Genomic DNA, 15100 nt, shown 5'->3' with positions numbered 1-15100 from the left:
GAGAGTGGGTGCTTTGTGCGTGAGAAACTTCAAATAGTTCCTGATGAACACCGAGTAGTGCATTTGCTGGAAATGTCCACTCCAAATAAAAAAAACACTTGCTTCAAAATTACAAAAATATTTATTTATGATAATATATGAAACTCATAGCTGATAAAAAGGACCCTCAAAGATCTGTTCCCCACAGAAACAGACTCAGTGCAGCAGCAGCCAAAATCAAACCTGAATAAAATTCAATGTGAAATAACTGCCTGTGACTTAAAGTGGGCGGGTCCTGAGTTAAACGTATTTCCGCTCTGAGATGAGCGACTGAAGCGACTACTGATGGGCGGGAAGCACACCTTTAATTGCTGGTGGTAAATACATTGGTGGGTTTTCTGCACGACTGGATGGTCTAGTGTTTATTTTAGGGACTACACGAGAGCTACAAAGTGACGATGCATGGTGAGCACCGTCTCTTTGTAGCTTATGATCAAAATCGATGACACTTTACATATAAATGTGTGTGTAGATCCAATACTTTGTACACTATCAGAGCAGATAAGAAAACTAAGAACTTAAATTTTTAAGTGAAGCACATAAAAAAACCCATTTAATTTCTTTCCAAAGCAAACAATGTGTTTTTGTCTAAAATGGAAAGTTTTTTATTGTTTATGACTCATTTTTATTTTTCTTGTGTATTTTATCAAATAATTACTCTTTTCAAATGTGAACAATTAGTATTTTCTATTTGTTATCTTAACTTTTCGTTCGCTTTAACCTGTTTTGTTTTTGGCCCTAATTGCTGGCTTCCTGTTTGAATTTAGCAATTTGACTTTGAAAGCAGTTTACAAAGCAGTTTGTTAGACAAGCAAAGAGGCTTCAAAAACAAAGTTATCATCAGTATTAATGTGGTTAAATGCTAACATTCCCAGCTCTGATGCTTCTGACCAAAAACTGGGGGGAAATGTGAGTAAAATTATGCAAAACACATGGAGAATATTTCCATTTGATAAGTGGATGCAGATCCTGGAACAAGCTCAGAACACGATTTCAACACTTGAAAAATAATCAAGGTGAAAAATGAAGAAATTAAATTATTTATTGATCTTTAAAGTGATTTAATTCAGCTTTCATCCCAAAGCCTGAATGGAAAACAGTACCTCAGTTTGCTCTGTGCTGCTTTTCATTGTTTTCTCTTTTCTAACATCCTGTGAAATTCAAAGTGGCAATGACAAACACCAGACACCACGGTGCCGCTGCCCCTCACAGCACACAAGTGTTCACTTCCATGCAGGATAAAAAATTTAGCCTCCTAATGCCAGAAAAGCATCCCAGCTACAAAGAAACGCACCCAAAGCTAAGTTAAACACCCCGAAATGAGGCACACATGCTACACGGCAATCACGCCATCCTCACCAACGTCAAGTGTGACATTCCTGAGAATTTATAATCATCACAAGTAGCTGTGCTCCTCGTTTCAGTACCACTCCGCTCCCTGCTCCAACTTTTTCTGCACTTTTCATCCCTCCACAAAAAAAAGAAACCATTTTAAACGTCTCTTACCCAGTCTGGCCCAGAAAACTTCCATGTCCGAGCTTCTAAAGTCTATCCGGCACACCAACTTTCACACCCATATAGCCTCAGAGGAGGAAAAAGAGGTGAGGGAGAGAGGGCAAAAAGACGAAGAAGAAGAAGAAGAAGAGAAGGAGGAGGAGGAAGAGAGGCCAGCTGCCTGTTGAGGTAAACCCAGTGACTCATTCAGGCTGTGGCTCCGAGCGTGTCAGCAGGCAAATATGAGCGAGAGAGGGGGGAATAAGATCCAGCAGGACCGGAGGGGAGAAGACGGAATAGTGTGCAGGGGGAAAAGGACGCTTTCTGTCAGAGGGTGAGAGAGGAGAAAGGGAGGAAACTGATGGTGCCCGGTGTTGTGCCTTCCCACTCCTTTTTTTTCCCCACCCTCACTCTTCCTCCCCCACTTCCAGCCACTTCCCCTCCTCCTTTCTCCCTCGCTGCTCTCAGCATAAAGGAATCTTAAGTGTTTAAGAGGTGATCAGCAGCCCTAAGAAGTGGAAGAAAATAAAAACACTAACATGTTTCCTGCAGCCCTGCATGCATTCCTGGGGACTACATTCATATGGTCTTTACAACTGATGACTAGCACTATTATTAATGAGCTAAGCATGCATGTGAAGAATAAAATCAATAAATATCAGCATGCCAGGGTATTTTCAGATATTTCATGCTTTAAACTGCACAAACTACAAGAAGTGCAGGGTGGGAAACATTTACTGTTGCAGGAAGGAAACCTCCCCATTATCTAAGAGTCCTCGCAGTTTATCTCTCTCTCTCTGCCTGTAGACCAAATTTGTGTTGTCTGTGTCACCTACTGAAGCCTGACCTTTCAAACAAGAGCCGAGACGGACGTATGTGATCAGCGTCTCTTGTTTATCAGCCAGACTAAGGAGGACAGGGTGAAGGAGACAGTGAGATGGAAGCAAATGATCCAAAAGGGATCAGTCGAAAGAAAACCACGTTAAAAGGTTGTGTTCAGATATAGATCTGATGTGGTTATGTGTCATTAAGCCCTTTTGCATCTGGATGGTAAAAGTCTTAAAAGTACGCTAAGGTAGTATGATGGTGTAGTGCTGCTAGCTCATAGCAAGAAAGGTCTGGGTTTCAGAGTGCTATTCGTGTGTGGAGGTGGCAGTGATGTTGAGGAGGAAGAGCGCCCTTTCGCTTGTCGATCCATTTTAGGAACGTCTTTTTATAGTCGTCTTTTCAACATCTTGCCAATTAGTGTGTCCTTGTAGAGCCCGAGGTCTCTGATACCAGCAGCATATTTGTTTCCGGTCATAATAGCTGGTTATATTTAAAGCTGTGCACACGGCGAGCTAATACAGCACATTCCCATGGCTATAGAAACTGCACAGCAGGTTAATGCAGTCATTTAGAACAGGCTGCAGAACACTTGCAGTGCAGCTTTATCAGCCTGTTGAACATATTTAAGATCAGAACATTATTATTAAGCTCATTTTACTTCTGCTGCTACACATTTTCAGATGCCAAACAATCACAACATGCCAGAGCTGAAAGATGTTTTCCTGGCTGGATTGTCACTTTCACAACAACACACCTCATTCACACGTATGCATTCAGGCAATGACAAAGTGTGCGAGCGCTGCAGGTCACCTATGCCGCCACCTCCGGTGTTTTCAGGAAGTAAGAGAGGAAGGAAAGCACCCTGGCCAAACCAACAGAGGAAAAGGAAAAGGGGGGAAAGGTATAAACAATTAGATGTTTGTTCCATTTAAAAATGTAACCAACGTGATACTGATAAGAATAATATGGATTTGATAATTAAATATAAAAGAAAAAGCTACAGAATTGCTGAATTGGTGGATTTAGATAATCTGCTGTGTTTTGTTAGTGGCTGAGGCAAAGCACCATTTTTGGTTTGTTCCTAAAAAAGGCTGAAGACAAGACAATCAAGTCTAGAGTTTGACTGACCAAAGTTGAGTCAGTCAACACTGTAGTTGGAGATTTTTTCACTCTCATCAAAGAATTTTGTTGACGTACTGTAAGGTAAGAAATCTTGAAAACATAAATAAATACTGATCACCTACAGCAGCTGCAGGATGGAAATTCTTGTCATGAATTACCAGCCTACAGTTTTGTGCTGATGTTAAACCCAATGGAGGTTTGGATCAGTGCAGTTATTGAGCAAGCAGAGTGTTGGTGACTCAACGACCTCGCTCTGTAGCTTTATGCCGTCTGACACTTTGTGGTTGAGTTACTGCGATTCTTAGATTTGTCAGTGTCACTGTCACCAAACCATACATTCTTCTCTCACCCTATCACACGCTTTCTGTAGATCGACAAAGACACAGTAAAGCTCCTTCTATACTTTTTCATCAACACAAAGCAAACATCACATCTGTTGTGCTCCGTCTGAACATGAAGCCATACTGCTGCTCACTGATCCTCATCTCTCTTCTTAACGTAGCTTCAACATGGCATAAAAAGAGAAACAAAATATGCTGATGCTGTGTTTCGTTGTGATTTATATGATTATTAAACTATTACTTTTGTAACAGGATGTGGACTTAAAGGACTAAGCTGGGTTAAATCTATCACAGCTAAAAAAAACAAGCTAACTGTGGAATAAAGCGGCGCTTACGTCTCTATCCACAGCAAAATGAGCTAAACTCACCATCAGCAGAATTGTAGATCTCAAAATAATCACTGCAGGAGGAAAATTATGGACAAAGCCCTCAGCAAGATGCCACCACACAATGGCGAGAAGACATACAATGGATGCACAGCAAAGGAAGAATTAGTGCAACCAATTCAATGACAGGTGTTGTTAGTACGGGACATTTGCTGGCCTGGGCGCTGGCCCGGATGCTGAGTATGCAGATCTGCCACCCAGGGAGCACATATGATTAATCCTCCCTCCACCTTTAAATACAACAGCACCGGTTCCTCTCAGCAAGGCACTAAACCCCCGACAGAGAAGCTGCTGCTCAGTAACCAGTGAGTAAGTCTGAAGCTTTGCTCAGCGGCTCAAAGGAAACTGGGAGTTCAGGAGGAGCTCTGCTGCAAATATCACTCAGATAACTGAAGGTTAAAGACTCCTCAGCAGGTTTGATATATTCTTGAGACACCAGAGCATCAGTGAAGCTCCGCAAAGTCCTTAATTACATGTTTTAAGTATGCAGGAACGTGATCTCACCCACACACATACAAGCAGGTGCTCAACCGCTGCGTGTGTAACCCTCAGAGCTTCGTATACGATGACTCAGCAGCAATGTTTCCTCTTCATCACAGGCACAAACTGCTCTCCGAACAAAGACGGGCTCCGTGTCAAGAAACAACAAGAAAACTGCAGGGGTGCGGAGCTGGCGTCTGCAACGCTCAGATTGAAGTCTTAGCGGTTTAGTACGCCGTCGTGAGTGTTTCAGTGGCTGCACAAACACAAAATAAATAACTTCTATGATAAAACACATTCAATCCGGGTTTAATGCAGCTGTCCTTATCTCAGCGTCTCAGTTTAGGACAAAACCTGCAAAAAGAGTAATGGTAAATGGCCTGCATTTGTATAGCGCTTTTCTAGTCCCTAAGGACCCCAAAGCGCTTCACACTACATTCAGTCATTCACACATTCACACACAGGCGATGGCAAGCTACATTGTAGCCACAGTTGCCCTGAGGCGCACTGACAGAGGCGAGGCTGCCGGACACTGGCGCCACCGGGCCCTCTGACCACCACCAGTAGGCAAACATGGGGTTAGTATCTTGCCCAAGGATATTTGGCATGCAGCCAGGAGGCAGCCTGGGATCGAACCACCGACCTTCTGATTAGGCAGAGCTGACCTGCTCTGCCACCTGAGCTACAGCCACCCCAAGAGCATCTAACTCCTGAGGATTCTTCTCAAGCCCTCCATAAAGTAAAAAGATAATAATCAGTTTAAAAAAAATGTGTTTTTCTTGAACCTTTTGTTAGCACTTCACTGCGGTTTAAAAACTATTGGAAAGTGTTTTTTGTCTACTAATGGTGTGAAAAGCGACCTGCAGACCAAACCACAAAGCTCAAGCTGGTTCCGAGGGACGAAGGCGCAGAAGAAAATGAGACTTTCTTGCTGTTTTTTCTCTTTTAGTGCTAGTTTAATCCGCAGATTTGGCTGCTTTGTTGATAAGGTCAGTTGGAGTTGTAACAGAGGATGTGACTCACAGCTAATAGGAGCACTAAAGGTGCTCTAAAACTCTCGACTCCTGATTGCTGCAATTTGCATCAAAACTCGTACGCCTTCTCTCAGCTGTAACTCGGTCAAATGCAAATGTGCAGAAAGTATCTTTATACTAGTGCTGGACATTTAAAGATTAATATATCTTATTAATATATCCACTTTAAAATGTTTGTCAGAGAACGGCAAAGTTGAGGGTTTGGTAGCTGTCCAACCACTTAAATACACTTGAAGACATATTCACACGTGTTTCTAAGAAGGAAAGCTTTGATTTTTATTTTACATTTTGCAGGTATGAAGATTTTAAACCAAACTAAATTGAAATATTGTTGATATTCTCTCTCTTTTCTTGCATAAAACCTGATGAAAGCTGATGTGAAGGCTACATGCACCTGATTGTGTCTATTTCCAAATGGGTGACTAAATCAGACTTCACTTTTATTATCTGCTGCTGATTCTTTGACATGTGAAATCATGGTTAAAGTTGCCTGTAGTATAATATTAACCCTGAAAACATGACTTTAAGGACTTTGTTTAGAGCCCTGCTTACAAAACTATCTGCCAAGCTTTTTGGTAAAATATATAAATACTCATATGGTAACCACAGTCACCATATCTCAGTCTAATACACAGATGCTGCACCTTTAGGGCGCAGCAACTGCATGATGCTGTCATGGAAACATGGACCAACAGCTCTGAGGAATGCTTCCAGCGCCTTGTTGGATCTGTGTCAGGAAGAACTGCAGCAGTTCTAAAGGCAAAAGAGAGCCCAGGACGGTACTCGCAAGGTTTAACTAATCCCTCATATATATGTATTTGACAATGAAGGCCATGCATAATAAAGCATATTTTCAGTGATCTTTATATCATAAGGTCCTTACTTTGCAGCAGCGAGGCTGTTATCTGTTCTTGCCTCCCTGAAGTCAGACATTCTTTCTGACTTCAGCTGAAGATTTCAGTCCCGTTTTGAAGCTCCTATTCATCCCCATCCTTGTGAGTAGCAGCAAAATTCTCATGAGCAAGGAGAGGGATAAAAGCCAATGCCATCCTGTAATACCACAGTGGATGCATTTTAGAGGCAACTTAGAGGCCCAATTTCAGTCAAGACCAGCACTTCCTGTTCAATAGTCTTTATTCTGTTGTTCAGAGTATAACAGTTGGGTTTATTGAAATGCGATGGAGGCTGAGCAGATATTGAACTATTAAACTCAGACGGGGGAAATGTTTATGAGTTTATGTGCGCTTGCCTAAATGATGCAGTACTGAGTACAACTGTCAGAAGAAGAGTTACAAAGGATGAAGATGCGCTGTTCTAACCGATCAGCAGGCGACGCACACTCGGCTGCTAATGAATGGACAAACCAGCGAGTGCATCCAGAGGCACCCACGTGCTCACTGGCCACTGGCAGAGGGCCGACCGGCATTCGATTGACCTGCTTTAACACCTGTACAATTGCCATAGCAACACTATCCCCCCACCACTCCACCCTCCCCTCCAAACACAAGTTCCCAGGCTCTGTTTCCTGTCTTCTCACATTCATCTGCCTCGTCTTCATCTTCCTCATCTTCTCTTTTTTGCTTCCCTTGTCGATCTTCCAGAAACTCTTGTTCCCTCCTCTTCCTCCCCGTGTCTTTATCCTCCCTGCATCTCTTGCCTCTCTCTGTCTCTCTCTCTGACATCAAGTATCTAACCTCAGATCTCTCAATCGTTCTCTCAGAACCCTCCCTCCTCACCTCCATCTAATTATCTCCACACACCCCTCTTTCCCCATCCCTCACACTCTTCCTCTCCTTCTCCCTCTCCTGCTGCAGGTTGCCTGCCAGCGCTGGGAATGACATCACCGCTTTGAAAATGTATGAATGAACACGTCCGCCATGCGTCTGCATGGTCGGTCACATCTCTCGACGCGAAGAAGCAAGTGAGAAGAGCAAACAAAGGCAGTGCAAGAGGTGGGAAAAATGAATATTTTGGATGTTTTGGAGCACGGAGACAGGAACAAAGGAAACGTGTCATCATGTGATCGGTTGCATAGCAGCTGAGGTGCGATGGGCCAGAGTGATCACAGAGAAAATCTACAACCACTCTGTGCATTCATGCGTTTGCAACAGCGAGATGTGTGTGCGAGTGAAGAGCCAGGGGGTAAAAAAGTTGGAGAATCAGGAGACAGCTGATGGGTGAAAGAGGGAGAGGTAAAAGCAGGGACAGGGAAAAGGCGATGAGATGGGAACGAGGCAGAAATCCCGGCTCAGACTAGATGATCTCTCTGTCAAAACCACCATCATCCCTTACGCCGGTGCCACGATTTGGCCAAGAGATTCCCATCTATGCAGTTAAAGTCTGAATAATCACAGCTTGTGGATTTTTACAGCCTTCATTACGTGTAAGTGTGATACAGCAAAACAAACAAAGACAAACTCTGGTGATTAGGAATGTCATAAGCCCTGAAGTCAGAGCCATTTCATTTCAGCGATTACAAATAACAAAGAGACCTGCATTCACTGCGTCGATCCCATACCAATGCCAGCGCAGGTAACGATATATGAATATATGAATTGATCCACATCCCTCTAATTGAAACAGAGAGCAAACATAAAGGGATAAAAGAAGGTTAAAAACTGGAAAAGGCTTCATTTACTCAAAGAAAGAATGAAAACTACACAGAGGTTGTCCACTGAGGGTTTCCCACGTGAAGAAAATCTGTGTTGGATATCCTGCGATTCGAGTTTTAATTGGCTTGAAGTAAACAGGGGAAGGCATTTAAAAAACATCAGAAGGAGGAGAAATTGGAAGTTAATGTGAGAAATTAGCAGCTAAATAGTCTAACAACATTAAAACTCCCCTCATCGGAACATCCAAAGGCAGAAATTACTGATGTGCCTACACCGTCTGACTAACAGGTATTCACTGAGATTTGCGGTGCACCAAAATAAAAATGTCATAGGCCATGTATGCACAGACTTCACATGATAATGCTGCTGGGGTCAGCTTATCCGCTCGACAACAAAAATCCAAGCTGAGGTAAATGGATATATATAGTGCTTTTCTACTCACTTTGAGGACTCAAAGTGTTTTTACTACAAGCTTTAATCAAACAAATGCTTTTCCAATGGATCTATTTTATCCAAGGATCCTTTGTTGGAGGACCAGGGATTGAAACACCAACCATCCAATTAGCAAATGACACACTCTACCCGCTGAACTTGAATGAACTCCTAAGCAGCCATCTTGGTAAAACCTCCGGACAGATATTTAACCTGTCAGGTCCAAGTACCCCTAACCCTGTCCATTCATAGTTTACAATATTTGGCTTTTGAATAATGTCTCCAAAAATCTTTGGTGGTTTAATCCCAGCAGAGGTGGCGATAGAAATCAATCTCAAAGTCCTCTATCTAAATGAATACAGAGACAAAGATCCAGCCTTATATGTTTTCTGTTTCTGCAAAAGATTTCTTTGACTAAATAGGTTTAGACATTTGTTCTGAGGATTGTTTGAGTGTCACTCCTCCTCCTTATACATGTTTCTCCTGTAACTGGCATCTCTTCATTATAAATAGTGTTGAATTCCAAAACCTCACATACAAAGTCATAAATAATCAGGCTCTGTCGTATGTTAAAGATCTTGTAGTATAGTACAATCCCAGTCCATCCCAGCTGTTACGGGGAAACATGTGGGGTACATCATGGGCAGGTCTGTGACTTCATAGCACCAGGTGTTTATGTACACCACTACATCATTCATTTTTGCCTTCCCTTGCCCATACTTGGTGTTTTGTCCCATTTTCCTGTGCTTTTCTTTGTCTCTTCTCTTTTCAACTCATAAGATGGTCACCCTGAACCTGGAAGTTTCTTCCTGTTGAAAGGGAGGTTTTCCTTTCCACAGTCGTGCTTGCTTGTAGGGGATTGTCTGATTGTTTGGGTTTTCTCTCTCACACTGCCTTCACAAAGCTTCAATAAACATTAAAAGAAAAGAAAAAATACTATATAGGTAAATAGAAAAAACATAAAGAAAAAGTAGTTTATCTATAATTGTAAGCATAATCCACTCAACTTGTTAGCAGCAACCATTCATCACTCTACCCACATTGCACTGATAACTATATAAATTGACTCCTCTATGTCCAGGTTAAAAACACTTCTAAAAAGATCAGTCAGTCAAACTGAGCTTTGACCCACTGCGTACCAGTTTTCCCTGAAATTAAAGTTATAATTAGCCACCCAAGTAAGTTCCTGGAGGCATTTCAAGACAGCGAGACTTGCTTCTAAGACCTTTAACGAAACATCCAATCTGACCTCATCAGTCTGAGGACTTCCTGCAATACAACAACATTTTAGGTTTCATTTTTCAAAGCCAAGAACTGCTAAAGAAATCCTCACGAGGAATTTCGCACATTCCTCCTCGCCAAACGACCAGCTGTCCTGACCAAAGCTTCTTTCATTTCACTGTGAAAAAAATACGGTTCCTCCTTTTTGCCCGTTAAGCAGCAATTACACCTCTTGTGTCTGACTGTGTCGTCATCACACCAGTAATCTCAGAAAATGAACCAGTAGTGTATGTGATGCAGCACCTGGTGACCGTCACTGTGGTGTGAAAGATGATGAATGTGCTCTGGATGCCGATTAAAGTCAAGGTCAAACATATCAGGAAACGTCTTGTGCTGATTATTGCACCACTGCAGGTGCACGGAGGCCAGTTGGCTGTCGGCTTCTGTTAAAACGTACATACATGCTGCACACGCACACGCACACGCACACACACACACACACACACGCACACACGCACACACACACACACACACACTGTTCTCCAGAAGGAGACTGAGCATATGGGTGTGTTTACTCTCTCAGCTCGGCTCTATGCAGCTCTGCAAAGCGACATAAACACTTTGCATGTGTGTTTTGCAGCGCAACATCCTTCTCTTCCTCCCCTCCAAGCACTTCATCAATTTTTTTTCACCTCCTCTAATTTTGCTCCCTTATCTTTCTCCTCTTCGTCGTTTCTGCCCCAGCCAATCTTCCTCTTGTTCTGCTTCATCATCTTCCTCCCACTGCCCCCTCTCTTGTATCCCTCTCTTTCTCCATCCTTTCCTATCCAATTCCTCTTCCCCTTCTCCCCCTTAATCATTCGATGAGGAAGCGAGTAAGAGCTTCAGATTTACAAGGGCTGTCATCTCCGCTTCTCCCCATCTCCCATTTCTCTCGCTCTCTCTCTTTCCTGCACACTATCTCTACCTCGTTCGCCCCCAGAGATAATTAAAGAGACCACTAGTAATCCCATCCAACCGTGCAGGACTGGGCAGTGCACCCGAGCAGTTGCACACACAGACACACACACACTTGTGCATGCACAACACTGCAGCATGTGGCAAGTTGTACTCAAAATGTGTAAAACATGAAACATTAGAATTTGCACAAGAACACACTTTGGATTTAAAGTGTATAGGGTACACCCACACACACACACACACACACCCACACCCACACACACCCACACACACACACACACACAGAGAGTTTATCAGCAAAGAGTTATACGACAAATTGACCTAGTTCATTCAAACCTGAGAGCCAAGATGAAGGAAACTGGAAGGAGAGATGGATGTTTGGGTAAATGAACGTGAGCTAAATGATAAATGAATCGAAGCACAAATGATATAAATGGGGGTGTGAATGGGTTGGAGCCTTTGCTGATGGAGAGATGGGGAAAGTTAGAGATAAATGGATGGAACAATGACCCAAATGGCACTACTATACAGGATAAATAGATAGAAAAACGAATGAAGGCTTTCCAGGATGGATGGAGAGATTGAAAAGAGGACTGAGGGCCAGTTTAAAAAGATGTGGATGGGAAGGAAATGATGAATGAGTTGCTGGAGGGATTAAAATGAAGGAAGAAGAGCATAATATCAATACTATTTAGATGCGAGAGATGTGGCTATGAAACGGTTTGGAGAGATGGACGGTAAAATTGGACGACAAATGGATTGAAGAAGCGATATTAGATGGACCAGTGCAGGACTATATGAATGGATGGAAGGATTTTTTGGGCGATGTGATTTGCCTGGACTATAACGAATTTGGTGGCAGAAATCGGAAGATGAAAGGACGGCAAAAAAAAAAAAAAAAAAAAAAAAAAAAATCAAAGGTAGACAGACCGAGAAGAGATCAGGTGAATAAATGGAAGGAAGTCAGCAAAGGTTTGGACAGAGAAGGGGAAAGATGGATGGATGGCTAGTGCAAAATGCAAGGATTTATGATAAGACGCTCTGAATATGACAAATTTGGTGGCAGAAATCCAAAAAGCAAATGAATGGAAATCATACAACGTAGACGGACTGAAAGGTTGGATCCATAAAGGGGCAAATAGAGGGTTGCATGTGCATTAAATAATTAATTTAGGATGAATGGGTGCATAAATCAGCAGAAAAATAAACAGAATTACATGACAACAGCATATAGGCAGATGGGTAAATGCACGTAGGCTGGGGAAGCGTGGAGGATGAATGGACGAGAAAGATGCATGAATACACGAGTGAAAAGAGTCCAGTCAGGTGAGGTTCGACTGGGGGGGACAAATGAGTGCATGCATGGACTGATGGAGAAGGGAAACAGAGTGAGAGGCAGACGGGAATCATAAAAATGCACCAGAGAGATACAGGGATAAAGTACCTGTTGCCGATTTGGGTCTGTGTCTTCCTTTGGGCCGTCGCTGGGAATTGCCCATACTATTCTTCCTGTCCCAAAACATCACCGCTTCATGCCACCGACACACACACACACACACACACACACTGACTGACTGACAGAGAGAGAGAGAGAGTGACGGTCGAGGTGTGAGCTCGTCTCCCGGATTAAAGCATGTGCAAGACGAGTGACAGTCGATAAGTGTGTGAGTGAGAGGGAGGACTGAGCGTCACAGCATCACCGAAGCCGCCTGCGTCCCGAAGTGTGTGACTGCATGTCTGTGGTGTGTGAGGGGAGCTCGGCGTGTGATTGCAGATGAGTGTGTGTGTCCTACTCTACGTATATATGTGTGAGTGTGAGAGAGAGCTTGGGTGAGTGCACAGCGCTACGTGAGCTGGTGACAAAGCAGCCTGGGTACCGGCGTGTTTGTGTGTGAGAGAAACAAAGTGTGCGTAAGCAGCTGTGCATATTTTAGTGTAAGGTTTCAGTGCAGCCAGTGAGCATGTGCGTTACGCATGTGTGTGTTTGTGTGTCTTGAGAGAGAGAGAGAGACAGAGAGAGCATCCATTGCGTTGATTAGCTCCCAGCCAGTTGAATCCAGCCGCTGCTGTTCAATTCAGAAAGAATGCAGGCAATCACAGACGAGAGATCGAGGAAGAAGAACACAAGTGAGAGAGAGAGGAGAGGGAGTGAAAGAGGCAGAGCGAGAAATCAGGGAGAAAAGAAAAGAAAAGAGAGAGGAGGGGTCGGTGCAGAGAAGGAGAAAGTGATAGATTGGTCCACTATCAGCTATGTGACCAGAAAACTGAGGAGACACCGGCTACACAGCCAAAAGTATTTGGACAACCTTGCTTCCTCCCTTTTTGCTGTTGTCCACATACTTTTGCATACTTGGCTGACAACAACCTTTACTCTCATTTTATTGCCGTTTAGGACAAAATAAAAGCTTTTTAGTGAGCTGAGGAACTCGAAAAGCTGTAGGAGAGATAGATACCCGGTAAGGCGACAGCATTGAGGCTTGAAAGGAGGATGTGAGCCAATTCAGTGTGAGGATTAGATGTCAGTCTGATAATGAGTCAGAAAGCTGGACTGGTATCAGTGACAAGAGATGAGATGTCGTGCAAGTGTGACCGACAGCTTTTATTTGTATGTTGGTAGAGAAGTTTTGGACTTGACTGCAAACTGTTATCACGCAAGCTGACATAGAGCGAAAAGGTCAGTCCTCTTTGTCGTTGCACTTTCAGTATCATCGTATAGTATTTCACTAATAAACAGTCTGTTAAATTTACTACACTTGTGCCGTCTGTCAATTTTCTTCAGTTTATTGCCTTAATTTGTCGATGCTTGCATAATGACGAGGAAGCGTTTTGAATCTTAACCTGGGTCACAGAGACAGCAACCTAAGCAATTCAGTTCAATTTTAGTTATATAGTGCCAAATCACAACAACAGTTGCCTTGGCAACTTGTTACATGAAGGTATGTAAATAGATTAGCTGGACCTTGCTTTTCTACTTAATCTGGACGCATTTTCGTACTACAAGCCTCATTCAAACACATTTATAGAAGTCGATTGTTTTATGTCTAACCACTTTGTGAGCCAGAGGTCGACCAAAACCTCTGATTAGTAGACAACCCGCTCTGTCTCCCGAGCTTCTGGGACCGGGGTGCGGAGGCTTCAAAACTTCCCCTTTTCCCTATCACAGTAATCCAGTGACTGCTGTCAGCACTTTCACTGCAACACAGCTAAAGTAAGTGTGCAAAGTTAATCCAGCAGACTTCATTTCCCAAATTGTAAACCAGCAAGTACATTGCTGCTGGGGTGAAACATGATAACTTTAACCTGTGACTAATCCCATTCTTCCTTTGGGCTCCACCTCCACCTCGAAAAGTCCCAGGCAGAATTCTGCTGAAAGTGAATTGAATTGGCTGAGTTGTGTCACATGAGATGAGTTACAGTGCCTGAGATTGGTCTCTGACTTCTTGTACACGAGCACTGACTATTGTAAATATAAGATAAGTTGCACATTTTAAAACAGAAATGGTTCACTGAATTCTAAAAACACGTCTGGACCAGATCCAGACAACATTCCAACTAATAGTCACATAAGAATTAGAGGGTTGCTTAGGCAACAGGAATGTCAGGTCCCTGTGTGGGCGTGGCTTTGAAGAAATCATTTTAATAAATCCATCCATTCGCTTCCGCTTATCCTTTTCAGGGTCGCGGGGGGCGCTGGAGCCTATCCCAGCAGTCATAGGGCGAGAGGCAGGGTACACCCTGGACAGGTCGCCAGTCTGTCGCAGGGCTAACACACAAGGACAAACAACCATTCACACTCACATTCACACCTAGTGGCAATTTGGATTATCCAATTAACCTATCCCCACAAGCTGCATGTCTTTGGACAGTGGGAGGAAGCCGGAGTACCCGGAGAGAACCCACGCAAACACGGGGAGAACATGCAAACTCCACACAGAAAGACCCCGGCCTGATGGTGGAATTGAACTCAGAACCTTCTTGCTGTGTGGCAACAGTGCTAACCACTGTGCCACCGTGCTGCCCCATTTTAATAAATCTATTTTAAAATGCTCAAGTATGTTACAGACATTCATGTCTCTTTGTGTGGCTTAACCTGTAAATAAAAAGAAGTAATGGAAATGAATCAGCTCTGAGTTTATTCTTGCAGAAAAAAA

The 15100-nt window shown here is 43.2% G+C and overlaps 1 protein-coding gene across 2 annotated transcripts in view; it reads right to left on the bottom strand.

The window, feature by feature from the left end:
* nhsl2 (NHS-like 2) overlaps positions 1-15100 on the bottom strand; it is a 192256-nt gene that overhangs the window by 88830 nt on the left and 88326 nt on the right. The window contains exon 1 of one of the 2 annotated variants that reach the window (XM_085395555.1): positions 1546-1918. The exons of the other annotated variant lie outside the window; for it this stretch is intronic. Coding sequence (XP_085251681.1) covers positions 1546-1570 — 25 coding nt within the window. The 5' untranslated portion in view covers positions 1571-1918. Of the gene's footprint in view, positions 1-1545; positions 1919-15100 lie in introns of those variants that run through there. 2 annotated transcript variants of the gene reach the window in all.

The sequence above is a fragment of the Rhamphochromis longiceps genome, linkage group LG3, assembly GCF_057381845.1.
Source record: "Rhamphochromis longiceps isolate RC_006_pf linkage group LG3, R_longiceps_female_GT1.1, whole genome shotgun sequence".
NCBI lineage: Eukaryota > Metazoa > Chordata > Actinopteri > Cichliformes > Cichlidae > Rhamphochromis > Rhamphochromis longiceps.
The sequence above is the reverse complement of the archived record's forward strand: the minus strand, read 5'-3'. Positions and strand labels throughout refer to the sequence as shown.